Consider the following 20,972-nt stretch of genomic DNA (forward strand, 5'->3'; position numbering starts at 1 on the left):
GCTGTCCTAAAAACACCCTATGTAACTATGGAACAAGCCAAAATTATGGGCAGAGAAGACAAATACTGGCCTAGGAAAATACGAGAGTCTATTGAAATCAGACAACACCAACCTTCCCTCAACTGTGGTATTGGATACCATCTTCCACCCATTTACAATAGTCTACTGTTGGGTGATTCCATTCGTAGTTCACCTGACTGTATTACGCTGATGACGTCCTAGTGACTCGGACAAAAACTCTGTACTCACTTAATACAGATTCCAATATGTATCGTTATTTCATTATATCCTCATGTAAACATCGGAACTCTTATGACTAAGGAATGAAATATCTACTTTTCTGACAAAAATCCAAGTGGGTAGGACGAATATCCCAGATTGTGGCTTACTACAGAGCCATAGAACATTACTTGACCAATCGTCACATTTTATTGTACTGTGCATAACTTATTCTACATTTCTGCATTCTTCACTCAAATATGCTCATTATATAACATAAACTTGACCGTGCCAAACAAGTGGCAATAACTCAACTAAATCTCGCTCGATTTTCAAACTGTTTTTGCTAAAATGTCTGCTTTCACATAAAGATTACGCATTCGGACCTTTGACTTTTATCGATGACATAGTATTGTTATAAGAAACAAAAACCGTTGGTTCCCGAAGAGCAACTCACGTTTCACTTAGTAACTTCTGGTGTATGTTTGAAACAAAAGCGACCCTTGCAGCCTACCCGAGATAATGACTGAGCTTGTAATCCCCCATTAACACCTTGGAACAATACCCATTGCTGATCTGTTTCTTCCTTGTCTGTGTCATAGTTGATTGTTGTACTACTTTGTACTAGTCTTTTCTTCTACAAATATAACAAGTATATAAAGTTGTTTTTACTTCAGCAGTGGCTCACATCATGCAAGGACAAACATTTTTACGTTGAAACACCTCTCAGCTCAGTTACGTATTAACGATATTCATGTCTTTTTTTATTATATTCCTTGAAATAGTACTAAGAAACACAGACTTGTCCTTGTCTGTGTAATAGAGTAGATACTGTTAATAGAAGACAAACAAACATATTATAGGATGACTTAACCATGACACAATATACCTTATACTTACATTAATTACAAAATTCCACTCAAAAAATGATCAAGAAAACTGTTGGCTTGATTAGAGGGGGCACTAGTCCCAGCTTACAAACTGTAACACTAACTAGTGTTACAGTTTGTAAGCTGGGACTAAACTGTGTGTTTTAAACTTGATGTATTTTACATTGGTGGAGTTGATGATCACAATCATAAGTGAGTTTGACAATTGGTTGGTCTGTATATTTGTTGAACAAAGCATTTACATTAACCTTATTTCAGAGTATTTAGAAAGTATACATGCTTTAATTATTTGCATTTTGAAAGGGTTTGCGAAAGGGTTTGTGTGTGTTGGGGGGGGGGGGTCTGCACAGATTTCGATACCTTTTACCATCCTTTTGATGTAGAACTAGGGGAACATACTAGGTAAATTTCACCTGCTTAAAACAAAAATGCTGTTCAGCACTCTGCACATGAACAGAAATCAGTATCCATGGTATGTATATGTTGGTGTATAGAAACCAAAATTATACGTTGAATTCATGAGACAATGTGCCATGGTCTAGGACATTGACAAAATCTGGATGGAACAATTAATAAGTATCTAAAGAACATCCAACCTTATTTCAAAGCACTGTGAAGTAATCTCAATATCTTCCCTGTCACCAATATTGTATTCTTTTATGTGAAAGTCATCACTAAGTAATTAAACACTTCTATAAGTCAGGCGTACACACACTTTTATAACATTAAATGTCAACATGGCTGGAAGTTAAGTAGCATTGGTTCCATGCTAAAATAATTCTTTGATTGCTGAATTTGTGACCACACTCTATCATCATTTACTTCTTTGTCTTCTGTGTGGCGGACAGAGCACTTTTGGCAACCATCATACAAGCTACAGCAGCACCAATACCAATTGTCATGTATGTCAGGACACCATTGACCTACAAGGACAAAAATAGCACCAATGGCGTTGTAGCACAACTGTAGTTAAAAAAAAAATTATCCACATGCTGATCCATGCTAGGTATAGGTGTTCATTTGCTGAATGATTACCCAGTTCCATATCCAGTCACTGGAACCATTGGAAATGAATACATGTGTCAAAAAACTCCTAGCGAAGCCAAACAAGTGTACACCATAGTGGCTGAATTGCCGGGGAGAGCAGAATGCCGAATAAAAGGAGTAATTTTTTGGAAGCCTGTTACAAGAGAGTACTGTTATTAGTTTGTTACAGTGTTACAGCCAATAAGCCAGTAAATGTTATTGGGGTTCCATGATCAATTTTACTGGAATGCAACATGGCCACTGAATACTAAGAATGTAGCAACATAAAATATGATGAAATGCTTTGAAATGATGCTTCAACTAATAGTAAAAAAAAAGGCAAATTAGCTTAGCAAAATATCTTCAGTGTGCTAGCAAACGTTTTGAAAGAACTATATATAGTACGTCGATTTTATGTTTTGCTATTAATGATGCCTGAGAGTTGATTGTTTATGTAGATTTGAATGTTCTCATTCCAATTTTAGGGGCCATTGTTGTATCTAGGTATGGAAAATTATTAAATGCCAATTTGGCATTTAATAATTTTCCATACCTAGATACAACAATGGCCACTAAAATCAGCCAAAGATAAGTTTATAGTGGTCAACATGTCACCCTCCACACTAACAAATTCAGTAGCTGATAAATTATATTCATTATAAACAGTATTTTCAACTTCCTCTGTAGAAATGAAATGTGTGAATGGTTTACTACCATTACTTTTAGCCCGTTAAAGAGGAATTATCCTATAAATTTTAGACTTGATGAAATGTATCAACCACGCTCCTTATATTGCCGGTCTGGAAATGTGGCAATTTCCTCTCAACCAAAACATGTTCAGCTAAATACAATTTTCTTCACAAGGACATCTTAAACTCAGTTATACGAAATTACCTTCTGTTCACACCTAAATCTCCATGAGTATGTACAACGCTCAAAACACATCTAACAATTCACTTCACTACAAAATATCAAAAGAATCGACCCAGTGTTTTTTAAGTTTAAATCGTGCACACACTCACAGACAGACAGGGAGACACAACACGATGCCTATAGACTAAACCCCTTATTGGTTCAGTTGTGCTAAAAATGAGAAAATTATTCAATATATATATTTATATATATATATGTATATATATATATATATATATATATATACACTATGCTTTGACGAATTACATTATGCTGTAATACTTAATATATGATGGAAAATAATGACTTCCTTTAGGCCACCCCACCTAACATGTAAAAAGATATGTCCCTCTCCCACTCACATTTGTTTTTAATGTGTCCTCCCACCCAAATTATTTGTAATGTGCCCCCCCCCCCAACCAAACTAGTTTTAATGTGCCCCCCCCCCCCCCCCCAACTCTGAAAAGGTTCCAGATTATGGAGATGATATTGAGTTCGGTACCTGTGTATGGTGGTAAGATAATTTGCAAAGGAAGCAATATATTAACAGTATTGATTTCCTGAAACTAATGTTGCTGTTAGCGAATTACATGTTAGATTTTACCGATATTTGATTTTTCTTCTTGCATTGAAATCTGTAATACAGACGTCATCGTTTTGTCTTTCGGATAGTGTATAATTTGAAGAGCTCACGTCATTTACACATCGAGCAGTTAGCTGATGTTTGGAGTATTCCAGTTCCTAACAGTACTGAATTGTGCTTTGTTCACTCTGTATCATGGCTGACAGTTTAAAAAAATTATTTTCAATCATGTTGCCTTAATATGTTTCTTGGATTTCTGTGGTGGTGGCAAAACAGCTTCTTCATCAGTACTTGAAAACAGTACTAATGTTTCTTCTAAGTTTACCACCCTTCTCTCCTTTGGTCATACCACACATTCTGTATCTTCAATGGTTCCTTTTCTTGGTTGTTGTCTACATGAGTGTCTTCAGTTGATGTAATCACTTACATACATCATGTTCGAATGGTTCAATATCTCTGAATAGAACTATGACTCGAATACCGGCGCTTACTGATCTCCTGCACTGAACTACACATGTTCAACATGTTCAAAAACAGGTTCGTTATTTTCTGCGCATGAGCAGAGAAGGAAACTTTGGTGAAATGAACAGTATGAGGCCGTTTTATGAGGCCCTTTACTTTATGAGGGCCATTTACGTAGTCTAGCATATCTTGAGATAAATTTCCTCTGCCAATTAAAGTTGAGTATTTGCTTTCCCCCTAAATTGATGGCATTCCCTTCCTGAGTGATATTTGTGTAGTTTTATATAATCTTCAGTCATGAACTAGCAGTAGTACTGTATGGTAGTGTTAGTAAAACTCAGAGAATAAACACACATTGTCTTGCATGTTACAGAACTGAGCAACTTGCTTCTGTTCCGGTATAAGTTTTCTTGAATCTACACCAGGGACTATAGTTTACCAATACACTCCCCACAGAAACTTTAAATGCGCATGCGTATAACCTCTTCTTATTTTTAATATGCTTATAGCAGTAAGTATTTGTGTTAATTACAATTTCATTGACAAAACTGGTATCGTTTGTTTGTCACAGTCACAGACGATGGAGAATTAAAGTGTAAGGTTAAGTTCGAATCCCACTAGGTTATGAGTTGTTATTAACTATTCTTTCTCCCCAAGGAGCGAGGACCGGTTCGTTAGGGAGCGATCAGTTTTTACGACTGGGGGTGGGCCAGTGAATATTTGTTCATGTTGTACGTAAAAATAGTGACCCCCCTGCAATTCATCCACAAAACAATCCAACCCCCCCCCCTCTGACAAATAAAAAACACAATGACCCCCCCCCCACCTGTTGACAAGAAACACTCCTTTTGTTCTTCAAAAAGACGCTCTATTCTCAAAGCATAATACCACACACTACATAGTTAATTTTACATGTTACATTTTGAGTAATTTTAAGTGTATCTGGTAAATTGCTAACCAAAATCTATTGTTTCACATGTACAAAGCTCTTTAGATAGGAACCCTATGAGAAGTATGATTGTCTGTTCACGGACATACAAAATATTCATGTTTTAGTAACCAAAAGTTCTAGGACATCTTTTAGATTGAGTGAACTATTAATATTGATTAATTAAGCTAATTATCAAGTACAATATTATAAATGGAGATAATATACTTGTAAACCCATGTCAATAACTGTCACACATAATGATGTACTTGCATCATATAATGAATTGTTTACATCATATAAAGATGTGTTCACATCATGTAGTCAATGTATTTTTTTCTTTAGACTTAACACAACTGCGGCTTTCCATACATGTACACGTTTGCACTCCTCAAGGCACTTGTTTGTCCTGTTCATAATTGGCACTGACTCAAAACTCCACCCCCCCCCCATTCATTGACCACACTGCTAATTTTAACCAAAATATTTTTGAAAGGTTTTGAATAATGAAATGTGATAAATGTCATTGGTTTCAAAATAGAATAAAAAATGTCATAAAAATGTTTTCTGTACTACAACAGTTTCTAAACTAGATTACTAATTCAATTCACTCACTATTGGCTATGTTGTCCAGTATATTGCTGGCAACATGATAGCCTTGAAAATAAATACATTCTAATAACAAGGAAATGTAATATGATCTGCTGACAAAATTGTACTTGCAGTATACAGTCACTCGATGTGGATACAAGATATTCCAGGGGAGCTATAAAATCTAATTTTCCTCATAACTTTGCACTGTGTCAGTACTATAGAAGTCCTTGCTACTAGATCATCATCAAAAAAATCTGTGTTTATAACTTTCTTTATCAGTCATTCACATAATATATATTCTCAGAGAATCCGATTAATATTGTGTTCACCTTGGAATATATTTCTTTCTTGGTAGTTTATGGTGTAAAACAATAGCAAGAGAAAGGGGGGGGGTTCACATGTAGCCTGGTAACATGTATTAAACTTGGTGATGGTCACAGGTATCAGAGAAGAAGTGAAACACAAACACTGAAAAGTAATTTTTGATATTAAAGACATGTAGTTCGTACTATAGCTATGCAAAGTATCAGTTCAATAGTTTGTACATGTATGATAAATCAACACATTAGGGGTGAGATCAGTAGGTAAAAAAACATTCTTTTAGTAAGGCCTCAGAACCCCTTCCCCATCCCCTTCTAGATAATTGGTAAAATTGTTCCACACAGCACAATCAATATCAAATCAGTATGTAGTATAATGTAGTGCTATGTATACAAAGCCAGTATGTAGTGAGGAAAAAATAGCTCTTTTATTGGCACAATAAATGTATTTTAGTGCCATGCATAACAATTTTTTTTCCCATTTTTCAATCTGACATTTTTAGAATTGTTTGTATTGGGGTACAAAACAGATTTCATTATAAAAGACCTCCTCTCACCCCCACTCCACACTAAAAGAATTTAGTTTTTACCCTACATTGAACTATTGATCTCAATCGTAAATCAATTTGGACTTATAATGGAGATGACTGTAGTTATCATACAGTAGATGTACAAAAATATATAGGAACTAGACTAACTATATACATGGACATTGAATATCCAATATCGAGACAGGCTGGGTCAGGCACTTTCAGTCACAGTGTTTGCCACATATTATTTCAATGTGTCCTAAATTGGTTATGTTTGTACACAATTCAACATGTTCAGGTCATTGAAGGAACAGATTTTAGAGCCAGTAAATCTTAAGGTATTTCATTTCTTATGTGTTACATGTACAGCTACACAAGCAAGTTTTTCTACCACAAGATGACACGATGCAACTCATGGCATGCAATAGCGAGAAGTCATTTCTAACAAATAACTGTTGCTTAAAGGTGGCCATGGTGCAGTGTTGTGATGCCATACCATATGTATTGGATGTATCAAGAGACAGAGTTCTTGTTACATTTGAATGTATATTTATAGCTATTTGTTTATGGTTTAATTTATGCACATACATTTTTTGTTTAATAGCTCGCACAGCACCCGCAAGCGGTAGCATAGCGGCTCAATGACTAGTACGCATGCGTGTCCTATATACTATGTGATGTTTTTTTGGTGGTTTCACCCAAGGATGCATTGCGGTACAATGACTACACATGCGCATTCTATGTATGAAGTGCAATTTCCATGCCGAGAGCGCTATCTATGATATCATCGTGAGGCAGCCGCTCACAAATGAGTCTACCCAGCTGTGTGAGCTTAGGGGCTGTGGCCTAGTTATGATATTAAATGTATGAACATTTAAGTACAGGAGTGTGGCTCATGATTTTGTTTAGTTGAAAACAAGGTGACCCCCCCCCCCTACCCCTTTATTCACTCCGTAAAAATGATGACCCCCTTATGAGTCCCAAATTAAGGTGACCCCCCCCCATTGATTTGCCGCCACCCCCCCCCCCCCCCAGCCGTAAAAACTGATCGCTCCCTTAGAGGTAAGTAAATTAAATTGGTGCTAAATGCATTGCTAAACGTCTGGAAAAGGTTTTGCCAAGCGTCATTAGCTAGGCTCAGTCAGCCTTCACAAGGGTCGCTCTATCGGGGATTGTGTTCGGGTTATTGAGGGAATCATGGAGTACACAAAATATCATAATCTTCAGGTATTCTTCTTGCCATTGACTTTGAAAAAGCCTTTGACAGCTTAGAATGTGACTTTTTGTTTGAGTCTCTTCATACCTTCAATTTTGGCCCCTCTGTTATTAAATGGGTTAAAACTTTCTATACCAAACCTTCTAGTTGTGTCCTAAATAGAGGTATCAGCACAGGTCTGTTTAATATAAAAAGGTGTGTGACCCCCTCTCCCCTGCACTTTTTATTCTCAGTTTGGAAGCACTCCTTGTTGCTATTGAACAAAATCCTTTTATTCAAGGTATAAATATAATGGGAGAAACTGTAAAGAACTCTGCATTTGCAGATGACCTTACTTTTTTTTTGGCGGATGAAAATTCAACTTCATAAATTCTCCTTTCTTTGCTAAAAGAATGTCTGGTCGCATCTGGTCTCAGGGTTAATTACGGCAAAACAGAAGCAATGTGGTTGGGGAGGTGGAGGAACCGGTCTGATCATCCTTTTGGCATTTCCTGGCCCAAACACCCCCTCAAAATTGTTGGAATTCACTTTTCTTATGATGCTAATGAGGCATACAAAGAAAATATTACAGCTCCTTTGAAGTCTATAATCTCTGTGACAAACTTGTGGAAAACAAGGGGACTTACATTGGTTGGCAAAATGCAAATTATTAAAACTCTGATTATTCCTAAATTCCTTTATGTCTTCAATTTAATTAACATGAAAAGTAGTGGTTTGAAATAGATCAATAGTGTTATACATAGATTCTTATGGAATTGCCCAGACAGGGTCAGTAGGAATAAAGGAAGGTGGTTTCAGCATGATCGACATTTTCTCACAGTATAAAGCATATAGATTTGTATGGGTCAATCGCTACCTTTCAGATACAGTTAATCATCCTTGGAAACTCTTTTTCTCTTACTTCACTAAAGATATTGGAGGACAGATAATTTTCAGATGTAATTATAATGTGAAGTATCTGCCAGTTTGACTTCCAGATTTCTATAGGAGCATGTTGTACTGTTGGCAAGAAATCAGCCCGTTTTCCTCCACAGCTGAGCAGATTATTTGAAATAATGTCAATATTCTCTTAAATAACAAACCAGTTTTTAACTCGTACCTGTATAGGAAGGGTATTGTCTATTTAGCTGACATATTTGGAGAGAATTCTAGATTTAAAAATCAAACTGATCTCAAGGAGCTTGGTTGTAACTTAAATCACTTTATGGTTTGGCTAGGTATCCTTGACGCTATCCCATCTCATTGGAAGGAGTGTAAACCTTTACTAGTTCGACCAGAGTTACCAGTTGGTCTTTTCTTAAGAAATACATTTGTTTGGTTATCTAGCAGTAAAGTTAGAGATATTAGAAAGCACATTTCATCCAGGTACTTTATACCTGCAAAGAGTATCCTGTATTTTTCACAAATGTTCTCCATTAAAGATGAAGAATGGTCAGAAATATTTTTTGTTACCCTTTAAAGTGTCTATGGAATCCAAACTTTTCATAAGATTATACAAAAAGAATCCTCCTAGAACAAAGAATAGTCTTTGTACATTTTGTGAACAAACAGAAGACACTCTGTTACACCTTTTTGTTGAGTGTGATAGTGTCAGGTGTATCCGGAACAGCTTTACCATGTTGTGGGGCTCTTTTACTGGAGCCCCACAAAATTTATCAGCTAAACAAATTCTGTTAGGTGACACTGCCTTCTCATTACTCCTAAATCATTGTAAAGAAAACAATTTTGACTGCAAACTTAAGAAAACCATACCATCCTTAAACTTAGTTATTTTGAATATTAAAATGACAATGAAGACTGAAATGTATATTTCCAAAAGAAATGATAGATATGGAAAACTTATTGACAAATGGTCAGGCCTCACAGTGTAAATCTTTTCCCCATCCCTGTCAAAGTACATATACTACTGTATTTCCTGCTTTTCAGTTTCTGTACTCATTTTATATAACTTGTAAAGTTTCAGAGAGCCCATAAATAAAAAAAATAAAAAAATAACAAGCGACCTATAGAATAGCTCCGCTGTTGTTTTTAATTTAATTTTTTAGTTTGGTAACATGTAGAAGTGGTTCAGTTCTTCAGCTCTTCACTATGCAGTTTTGTTTTAGTGATGTAATAAAGTGGTTAGTGGTTTCATATGATGTCTCACTATAAAACACATTTTACAAAGAAAGTTGGTAATGTGTTGTACTTTTATACCATAGTCACCATTTTATTAAAAAAATCTACTGTTATGAAAAATTACACAAAATCTCAGAAAAATAATGACTGGCAAATGCACACAAGAAAAAGAAAAAAAGAGGATGTTGAGGTTGGCTATAAATAATTCAAGTGTCTTACAGCTTTAACCCTGGAAAATTTTAATGATGAATGAAATAAACTAGGGATCTAAAATAATTTTGAGGCAATTCGAATTTCAATTTTCTAACAAATTTACCAAGTCAACAACATTCAACTTGTACTAGTTGTAGTAGACATAACATCCGCTGATATTTTAATTTAGGGAGTTTCTTGTGACCGGCACCTGTCAGCAGACTCGGCCAATTTTTTTTCATCATTCCATTGTATTTAAACCTTGTACTTGACATTTCGCAATATTCATAATTCTCAACAAATTACCTCAACATGCCTCACCTCGCTCATACTCAAAGCAGTCTCGGTATGATCACTGACGAGTCGTGCTTGCATACGGAGTAATCCGGGACTCGATTCTGACAATTGTCCCTACTATTTGTTTAGAGTCAAGTCAGCAATACAGACTTGTGCACCGCCTGTCGTATGTAAGCAGGGCTAACCACTGGCATGACCAGAGAGAACCTTTTCGGATTTACATGTAAAACAGGGAAAAATACGAAAAACATAATGCAAAGTCTGAAGCCAAATTAAAGTTGTAATTATTTTAATTATTTTTACCTGCCAAATATTTGCATTTTGGAAATGACAAGACACGTTCATGTCGTTTAACTTTACATGTAAACTGTCGGCCAATAAACAAAGTTTGGTCGATTCACAGTCGGCAGTGAGACTGCTCTTGCATAACTTCAACCGCATGCCAAGGCATGCCTTCCTTACGCGAGTTGTCTTCATTCTGGTTCACTGTCACTCCAAATTGCACGACAATATAGAATTAATCACAAGATACAGTTTATCTGAAAACATCAAACTTTTATAGTGGGTCTGAAGTGTGATTTTAGTGAGTACCAAGAACTCCCGTGTTGTTGCTGTGGAAAATCGCCTGGACGTCAAACGAGGTCATCTTCAGCTTCCGGGTCAAATCAGTCATTTTCTACAGGAAATTCTTGAACGGTCGGGACCGTTACACAACAATCCTCTAAATTTACTTGCCATGGTTATTTAAAACACAAAAAAATCCACCTTTTTGTGAAATTTGTAAACTTTCCGGTCCGTATTGAGGAAACTATGAGCATGGAGGGTTATACTTCCATGCTATGAGCAAAAAACTGGGTCGAAATTTCAGGGCCTCAAGTATGCGTTCCGAATTCGTCGGAAAATCGGTATTCCTAGATGTAATGCCAAAATTTATTTTGCTGGCACGAAAGAAGAGATATCAGTTGAGGTTTAGGCGTTTTCAGTATCTAAAATGGGGAACTCTAGTGAAAGTTACGGCGAGTTGAAAATACCAAAAAATAAGGCCTGTGAGCAGCCATTCAAAGTGTCGCTATCTGGAGCATATGAGGATTGTATGCAAATGTGGTTTGTTGCGGACTGACTGATTATGTAGATGGGGTGCAAAATTTGGATTTGAAGTTTACAACCCTGTTTCGAACAAACACTTGTCATTTAGGTGCACAATGCGTAGAATTATGACTATAGCACATATTACATTGCTTGTTTGACGTCAATAGTGTCTTATGAAAAGTGGCAGTTTACTTAAAGTCTCGTGGACTGATTTCCAATATGGCGTCGGCCATAATGCTCATTAACATATTCATTTTTTTCTTTAAATTACAAAAAAATCATCATAAAAAATAGAAAAGAAGATGTGCTGACTTGAAATTAACAAATCTGAGTAAGCTACCCCCTGCACATCAACACACCAGATATAAAAAAAAATCATAAAAAATTGAAAATGGCACAGATCAACTTGGCATGAACAAATCTGAATAGCCTTCCCCCAGGGAACATGCACACCAAATATCGAAGAATTCTGACTGTCACTTTCGGAGAAGATGATGAAAATATAAAAAGGTGACGGACACCTATGATTCACTCTACTCTATACCTCTTATACCCACCTATACCTAAAGCTACGCTTTCAGCTTTCGCTGACAGCGGAGCTAAAAAAATGAGTAAAGAAATGGTACTTATATAATGGAAAGGAAATAGAAATGATGAAATGGTACAAGTGAAATACTACTAGATTGAGGTAATGGGTGGTAGTAGGATGAAGACAAAAACAATAGTGCACAATGTTCTTTTTTGAAATTCAATTATTTAAAAAATAAAGAATATCCACCAAAAATACAATGCCCCTCTTTTTTATTGCTCCCCATCAAGAAATCCTTCTTCAGATTGTATTTCTTAGTCGTAGGGGTGGGGGGCATACATTTTTTTTTACATTTTAGATTGGGGGCGTTTTTCCGCATTGGATTAGTGCAAAGCTATGATAACAAATTCCGGGTAAATATTTGTTAAAAAATACCTGGTCACTCTCGGCTACTCCATAACGGCACCACGAAGCAAAATGCTCACAGTTATTCCATAGAACGTTGTATCCAACCTTGCCCAACTTTGACACAGCCCGTTCAGCGATGTCACGTTTTCTCGCGGGGGGTGTCTTCTTATCTTTTGAATTGTTGATTTTTGCTTTACAATCATACACAATGTCAAAGAAATCGTCACACTTGACTACAGCCTTGTTAAACTGCTTGCCCCAAACGGAAAACACAAGTTTAGGGTTTCCCAAATCGTCTCCGATGCCATCATTTTCACCGGTCAGGTGGATAACTTTACCGTCACCTATGTACACCCCCCAGTGTGAATAGAGGCCACGGGTGAATTCCAATAAGTCACCTGTTACACACCTATCCAACACCGTCAAATTGTGATCGTTGTATTCGATAGGAGGACTGGAACCCATGACAACGAAAGTGAAAGTTTACTCTCAGACCACTGCGTCTCCTTGAGCCCAACGCTGCACGTACACTGTGCGTCCTGAATATTCTTGCCTGTAGCGACGATCGTTGTTGTCGTACCTTCTAAATTACAAGCCAAGAGCAAAAGAAGAAGGGTCCTATGAGTACATAGAGAGGTACAATGTCCAAAATCAGAACGTGTAGTGGGGAAGTCCCGTTCATTCTCCGTTTTCCTCTATAATAAGGCGTTAACTACGCATGCACTACGGAATTTCCCTGACGCAGTTCCCTGACGCATGTGACGTAACTTACTATATTTAGCATCTCAATTTCCCCACGGAATTTCCCGTTCTTAGGGAGCCTTCAGTATTTACAAGGGGGTGTGGCGGAGGAATCGGGTAGGAGAGTGGGTGGGTCACATTTTACAAACCTGTTCTTGGGGGAGGGTCATATTTTGCATTACACTGTTTGGGGAGGGGGGGGGGTCACATTTTACAATCCGTAGTTTTGTGACCAAATTGAAGATTCAATTATTGTAAATTGTTTTGTTTTTCTGTGTGTTTTGAGATGTAAAAGTGAGATTAGCACTCAACATTTATTTTTACAAGTACTTTACATGCCAAAATATAAAATAAAAATATATGTATTGTGAGAAAATTGTTTTATAAAAATATTTTGTTGAGTGTACCATCCCACCTTATCACTCACACTGTCCGTAAATATGATGGTGATGATGGTGATTGTGATATCGATGATGATGATTTAGTTTTGAATGTCATAGAGACCACGGACAGTGATACATGTACTGACTCAAGTAGTACCAGTGAGTCAGATTAGAGTGACACTGATAATGGCAATACTGAAGGTGAAGGTGATGATGATGATGATGATGATGATGATGATGATGATGATGATGATGATGATGATGATGATGATAATGATGATGATGATATCAGGGAACTTTTACAAGTGACCAGATCAGGCAGAGTATGCACAACATGGAAAGCACGTTTTAGATACTAACGAGATTGTGTATGATTATACGAGAAATGTAACTAGCCAGTCTTTTACTGTTTCTCACTTTATATGTACAAATATTGCTTTCTAATACAGAGTCAAAATCATTTATGTATACAACATATAATGGGAATATTGATTAACGTTCAGTATATGCAATTGTCATGGGGATGGTCATGTTTTACAAAATGGGGCAAAGGGGAGGGTCACTTTTTACAAATGGAGAATGGGGGAGGGTCATGTTTTATTTAACAGACCACGTGTGATTTCCTCCGGCCCTCACCCATTGTAAATACTGATTGCTCCCTAACACCATGAAAGTGTAACGCAAATGGGTTATATTCCGAACTCCGTAACTAAGATTACGGTCCAAAGAGAAAAATACCGTTCATATCGAGGCCCTCCATAGACTATCGACAGTTGTTCGTGCCTTTTTTGCTATGTTTTATCGAAAACAAAGTCGTCGCCACGTGCTCCGTAGCTCTGAATACTAACGCGTATATAACGTACTGATACACTGATAGGAACTGTGAGTGCAGTCATGGATGTATGGTGCAGTACAGTACGCGGTTATAGTATTGTTCCGGATAGGAACGAGGCGACGAATTTAGTTTTTATAGATAAAATGTAGCAAAAAGGCACGAACAACACTGAAAAAAAACTCTTAATAAAATGCATTGCCATGTATCCCCTTCTTGTTTGATGTAAATTAGTTCAATATAATGTCAAAAGTAAATAAATGTATGACTCAAAAATGCCAGCCACATTTCATCTAACAATAGGAATCAAGTGATATATATTAGTGGTAATGATAATTAAGATGGCCCTATTATCATAGTAATTGTATATCTTAATGAACCTGGTAATACATTTACCTTGTAAGAGCCTGATTATTGGACTGGTTTTGACGTTAGATTACAAAGGTGAATGCAGGATTTTAAGCAAAGTCTCAGAATGTGTTTTTTTAAATTTTTGATTTCCAAGTGGTAGCTCTCCTTCCAGATCTTGTGTATATAAACATGGCATTGTCGGTGTCATCATCATCATCATCAGACCCAATTTCTCCTTCAACTTCATCAGAGTTGGAACTAGCTGTATCATCATTCTCACTGTCACTGTCATCAGATGACAAATCACTCACTTTCTTTAGATTGATAATAGTGGCATCTTACAGCCTCAACTTTGTCTGTTTTGTGCATTCCTGCCACAGCTGGAATTTCATAGTTGGAAAGGTACTTGTCACAAGGTGAATTTTGTAAAGTATACTAGACTGACCCTTAGTCGGTCAATATCCCGTTTATGTAGATTTAATAGGATGGTTGGTGGCTATTAGCATATTAGAGTACAGGTGGTTGGTGGTAGATAGGGCACTATACAAAGGTCTGAGAACCCGTCCTCGTGAAACGGATCACTTCTGCTTCGACGGCTGACGACCGAACATCATCATGGTTGGAGCCTTGCTGGTTGTTGTTGCTGTATGGACCCTGAAATTGTACACTAACTGTGCACCGTAGAACTTCTTGGAATCCTGCTACGGGCTGGCATGCTGAAACGCTAACGGCAACCCAAACAACAGTGTGTGACTGCTTCGGATTCGCTCGACGAAAGTAATTCGATAGCACCGAACTTGTAAGTAATTCACGCGAACAACGCGGACGTGTACGTGTCGGGAGACAACCTGAACTCTTAGTTGTGACTGTAATTAAGTTGCCACCACCAACCTTTAACTTAACCTTTAACTCATGTTACATGCAATGTACTAGAACTTATTTAATTCTTTAGTCTTACTGAGTGTTGTACATTATTTTTTTGACTTGCGTTAACATAACAAAGTACTTTAAGTGAAACCTGTGACCCCGTGTGTATGCGTGCATTCTTTTCCTTAGAAACGGTTGGTTCCCCACCCTCTAGACTGCAATTCCGCCACAAAACCCACTCGGTTATCTTGACATTTGGTGTCAGAAGTGGGATACTTACTCAAAAGTAGTATCGTTACTTCATTCTAAATTTAGGGAACTGTTGTTTGGTCACATTGTGTGGAAACAAAAGGGAAAGGAACGCAACGCATGCTGTCCGTTAAATAGTCAGTATGGATTTGAAAGAGTTGACAGCTTGGGGTAAAGAGCAGTTAGGTTTGGAAGGAGCCAATTTAGTCAAATTTGTTAATGAACAGCAGGCTAAAGTCAGGGATGAAAGACAGATTGCACGTGAAGAGAGAGAGAAAGAGAAAGGGCTTGAACGAGAACGAGAGCACGAGAAAGCGATATTGCAAGGAGCACGTGAGCAGAGGGAGCATGAACTTAGAATGGAAAAGTTAAGAACAGAAGGTGGTGGAAAAGGAGTAGCTCGTCCTGAGGTTAAGGCTAGTGCACCTAAATTACCTGCATTTGATGAGGGGATAGACGATATGGATGCATACTTGTGTAGGTTTGAAAGATTTGCAGGGGGTCAACAGTGGCCAAAAGAAACGTGGGCAACCACTTTAAGTGCCTTGTTAAAGGGAAAGGCCTTGACAGTTTACTCGGGTATGGTTCCCCATGAAGCGGTTGATTATGATAAGTTGAAGGATGCTTTGTTAAAACGATACCAATTAAATGAGGAGGGATTTCGAGTTAAATTTCGTAGTTGTCTGCAGGAGTCTAGTGAGACCGCTAGTCAATATGCTGTTAGATTGGAACACTACCTTGATAGATGGCTAACAATGGGTAAAGTTGATGGAAAGTATAATAACGTTAAGGATTTGTTGTTGAGGGAGCAATTTCTAAATACCTGCGATGGAGAGTTAGCTCTGTTCTTAAATGAACGTGCACCTGAATCTATTCAAGACATGGCTTGTTTAGCAGATAGGTATAGGGAAGCAAGAAAGCAGTACGAGTCCAAAGGGCAGTCAGTGGGTAAGACCAGTAGCGGTAACTATACAACACGTAGGCAGAATAAGGACAATACAGGTGATCGACAACCAGGTCCTTTACGGTGTTATCGGTGTGGGAAAGTCGGTCATATCAAGGCGAATTGTAGGCAAAATATGATAGGTACGGAAAAGTCGGGTCAAAGGTCAGTCTCAGATAAACAGTCGAATGTCAAAGTTGGTAAAGTAGGCTTCTGTGCTCAGGTTACCCATGTAAAGTGTGGGGAGGATAACTGTTTCTGTTTGCAGGGTCGTGACACGGTTGAATTAAAATGTGGTCATGAATTGCCAGTTATGAGTATGACGGCAATGTCTAGGCAAATAGAACAGGATATGCCAGTAGTTTTTGGTCTGGTAAATGGTCAGAAATCTAAAGTCTTGCGAGACAGTGGCTGTAATGCAGTAGTAGTTAGAAAGGGACTAGTTGACAATAGTCAGATGACAGGCGAGGTGCGTACATTTATCATGATGGATAGGACATGTAGAAGGGCGCCAGTTGCCAAGGTTACAGTGGACACTCCTTTCTACTCGGGAGTAGTAGAAGCTTTGTGTATGGAAACCCCATTATATGATCTAATCTTAGGAAACTTTAGTGGAGTTAGACAACCTGATGATCCTGATCCTGCCTGGCATTGCCATGAAGTGAGCAAGCTAAGCCAAGGGGATGGAGAAATGAGTATTTCTCCTAGTGGTGAGGTTGTTGATTGTAAGGTCAGTGGTGAAACAAAGGGGGAGGCTAGTCCAGAAACTGTGATACAAGCCGTTCAAACTAGAGCGCAGGTAGCTGCAGAAAACAGGCCAGTTCGTAAGTTAGTTGTCCCTGATATTGGAACAGAAACTGAGCCAGTGACTGCACAAGGGTTGCAGTTGGAGCAGCAGAAAGACGAAACATTAAAACGAGTACGTGAGTATATTGCTAGTGGTAAAGAGGTTCACTCTGGTCGTCGTAATGTGGCAAAGTTTGTCAGTAGGAAAGGTTTAATTTATCGGGAATTTCAGTCCCCTAATATAGACCATGGTCGGGTGTTCACTCAGCTAGTTGTACCATTAAAGTTTCGTCAGAATGTGTTAAGATTGGCTCACGAGTCGATAGTGGGAGGTCACTTGGGGTCAAAGAAAACACGTGATAAGATTCTTACTCAATTCTATTGGCCAGGAATTGATGATGACGTAATGCGATGCTGCCGGTCTTGTGATATCTGTCAAAAGACTAGTCCGAAAGGTAAAGTTAGCAAAGTACCCTTAGGTAGCATGCCATCAATCGATACACCATTTAAGCGAGTAGCTGTAGATTTAGTTGGACCTTTACATCCAGTAACTGACAGAGGTAACCGTTATATATTAACCCTAGTAGACTATGCAACACGTTATCCAGAGGCAGTCGCTCTGAAACGAATTCAAACTGAGGTAGTTGCAGAAGCACTAGTATCTATGTACACCAGGTTAGGTATACCCGAAGAAATATTGTCCGATCTAGGTACTCAGTTTATCTCAGACTTAATGCAGGAAGTCGATAGGTTGTTGTCTATTAAACAATTAACGACTACTCCATATCACCCAGCATGCAATGGGCTCGTCGAACGTTTTAATGGTACACTTAAGAGTATGCTAAGGCGTATGTGCACAGAGAGGCCAAAAGATTGGGATAGGTACCTGGATGCATTACTATTTGCTTATAGGGAGGCCCCACAAGCTAGTCTGGGATTCTCGCCATTCGAGCTATTGTATGGGCGCACAGTCAGGGGACCCATGACTATATTGAGAGAATTGTGGACAAATGAACAGGACAATCCACAAGTGAAGAGTACTTATCAGTACATACTAGATCTTAGAGAGAGACTTGAGGATACATGTAAGCTAGCACAGGAAGAGCTGACAAAGTCTAAAGTCAGATACAAACAATACTATGATAGGAGGGCTAAAGACAGACAGTTTAGTGATGGTGATAAGGTCTTGGTATTATTACCAACTAATTATAATAAATTGTTAATGAAGTGGCAAGGTCCATATAGAATGGTAGAAAGGGTCAGTAACACAGATTATAGAATTGATATGGATGGAAAGTTGAAATTATACCATGCCAATATGTTAAAGAAGTACGAGGAAAGAGTGAGTGATGAAAGTAACAGTAAGAACGAAAAACCTGTAACAGTGATGGGAGTGATGCAGTGTGTGGCAGCAGCTGTGATTGAAAGCGAAATAGATGATGAAAATAATGCTATTAAATCACCTGAATTAGTAGATACGATACCTATAGCAGCAAAGGAAACTATAGAGGATGTAAATATTTCTGATGGATTAAGTGTGGAACAGAGGAGAGAAGTAAAGAAAATATTGAAGTCGTATTCTGATGTGTTGACTGATTTGCCAGGAGAATGTAAGATTGGAAGGCATGACATAAAGTTAACTACAAAAGAACCAGTCAGATCTAAACCATATCCGCTTCCATTTGCTATGAAGGAGGTAGTACAGAATGAAGTGAAAGCAATGTTAGACATGGGAGTGATAGAGCAGTCAGAGTCGCCTTATGCATCCCCAATAGTATTAGTACGAAAGAAAGACAAGAGTGTACGTTTTTGCATTGACTTTAGAAAGTTAAACCGGGTCACAGTGTTTGACGCGGAACCAATGCCGAACCCAGAGGAACTACTTGCACGACAAGCTAAAGGGTGCTATTTCACGAAAATTGACCTTACTAAGGGGTATTGGCAGATCCCGCTCACTGATGAGGCAAAGGAAAAAACTGCTTTCCTCACGCCTGATGGCTTGTTCCAATTTCGCAGAATGCCATTTGGGTTGGTGAATGCACCCGCAAGTTTCTGTCGTGTTATGAGAGTCCTTCTGTCAGGCATGGAAGATGTGGAAAATTTAATGGATGACATGTTGATATCCACAGTATCGTGGAAACAACATTCCGAACTGGTAGTAGAATTATTGTCTCGATTGCGCAAAGCAGGTTTAACTGCTAGACCTTCGAAGTGTTATATTGGATATGCAAATTTAGAGTTTATAGGTCATGGCATAGGTCAAGGGTTGCTAAGGGTAATGCCAGACAAAGTGCATGCCATCGTTAATACCAAACAACCTGAAACCATTAAAGAAGTTAAGTCATTTCTAGGGTTGGCAAACTATTATCGGAAATTTGTGCCAAACTTTGCAGCAATTGCAGTGCCATTGACGGATTTAACTAGAAAGGGACAACCCAAGAGAGTAAATTGGGGTGAGTCTCAAGAGAGAGCATTTAAATTGTTAAAGGAAATTTTAAGTAGAGAACCAGTTTTGCGTTTACCAGATTTTGAGAAGACCTTCATACTGAGAACGGATGCTTCTGATGTTGGTCTAGGGGCTGTATTAATGCAGGAATTTGATGACGGTAAATTCCCTTTGGCATATGCTAGTAGGAAGTTACACCCTAGAGAGAAGTCTTATTCTGTTATTGAACGTGAATGCTTGGCAATCATATGGGCTATGCAGAAATTACAACAATACTTGTATGGTAGAGAGTTTATTTTGGAGACCGATCACCAGCCATTGATTTATTTGAAAAGAGCTAAAGTAGCTAATAGTAGATTAATGCGCTGGGCATTATATTTGCAATCATTTAATTATAGGATTGTAGCAATTAAAGGTAGCATGAATATTGGAGCGGACTACCTAAGTCGTAGCATTACTAACGAGTAGATCATTTTGCATTCGGAAACTAGTGTTTCCCTCAAAGCAAACAAACTTTAATATCCATAGTTTAATTTCAGTATACTTTACTTTTGAGACAAAACTTACTTTTCGTCTTAAATGGGGGAGTTATTGTCACAAGGTGAATTTTGTAAAGTATACTAGACTGACCCTTAGTCGGTCAATATCCCGTTTATGTAGATTTAATAGGATGGTTGGTGGCTATTAGCATATTAGAGTACAGGTGGTTGGTGGTAGATAGGGCACTATACAAAGGTCTGAGAACCCGTCCTCGTGAAACGGATCACTTCTGCTTCGACGGCTGACGACCGAACATCATCATGGTTGGAGCCTTGCTGGTTGTTGTTGCTGTATGGACCCTGAAATTGTACACTAACTGTGCACCGTAGAACTTCTTGGAATCCTGCTACGGGCTGGCATGCTGAAACGCTAACGGCAACCCAAACAACAGTGTGTGACTGCTTCGGATTCGCTCGACGAAAGTAATTCGATAGCACCGAACTTGTAAGTAATTCACGCGAACAACGCGGACGTGTACGTGTCGGGAGACAACCTGAACTCTTAGTTGTGACTGTAATTAA

The 20,972-nt window shown here is 38.2% G+C and overlaps 2 protein-coding genes across 2 annotated transcripts; one reads left to right on the forward strand and one right to left on the reverse strand.

Moving 5' to 3' along the window:
* Nucleotides 1-406: 406 nt before the first annotated feature.
* LOC144452457 (phospholipase A and acyltransferase 2-like) lies at nt 407-13,030 on the reverse strand. The gene is made up of 2 exons (XM_078143558.1): nt 12,341-13,030; nt 407-2,032 (listed from the first exon to the last, which is right to left on the reverse strand). Exons 1-2 carry the CDS (start codon nt 12,776-12,778, stop codon nt 1,928-1,930), a joined length of 543 nt encoding a protein of 180 aa, XP_077999684.1. The 5' UTR covers nt 12,779-13,030; the 3' UTR covers nt 407-1,927.
* A 2,849-nt stretch (nt 13,031-15,879) lies between these two features.
* On the forward strand, nt 15,880-20,379 carry LOC144453400 (uncharacterized). Its single transcript, XM_078144684.1, has one exon. The coding sequence runs from the start codon at nt 15,880-15,882 to the stop codon at nt 20,377-20,379; it is 4,500 nt and encodes a 1,499-aa protein (XP_078000810.1).
* Nucleotides 20,380-20,972: the final 593 nt, after the last annotated feature.

This window comes from Glandiceps talaboti, chromosome 2, assembly GCF_964340395.1.
Source record: "Glandiceps talaboti chromosome 2, keGlaTala1.1, whole genome shotgun sequence".
In the NCBI taxonomy this organism is placed as follows: Eukaryota; Metazoa; Hemichordata; class Enteropneusta; family Spengelidae; genus Glandiceps; species Glandiceps talaboti.

Bases quoted from the DNA above. Each gene is read 5' to 3' on its own strand.
- LOC144452457 (XM_078143558.1), bottom strand. From the start codon at position 12,778: ATGGGTTCCAGTCCTCCTATCGAATACAACGATCACAATTTGACGGTG. The intron at 2,033-12,340 runs GTATTTTTTAAC...TTGTCCTTGTAG, and splicing joins GAGTAGCCGAGAGTGACCAG to GTCAATGGTGTCCTGACATA.
- LOC144453400 (XM_078144684.1), top strand. From the start codon at position 15,880: ATGGATTTGAAAGAGTTGACAGCTTGGGGTAAAGAGCAGTTAGGTTTG.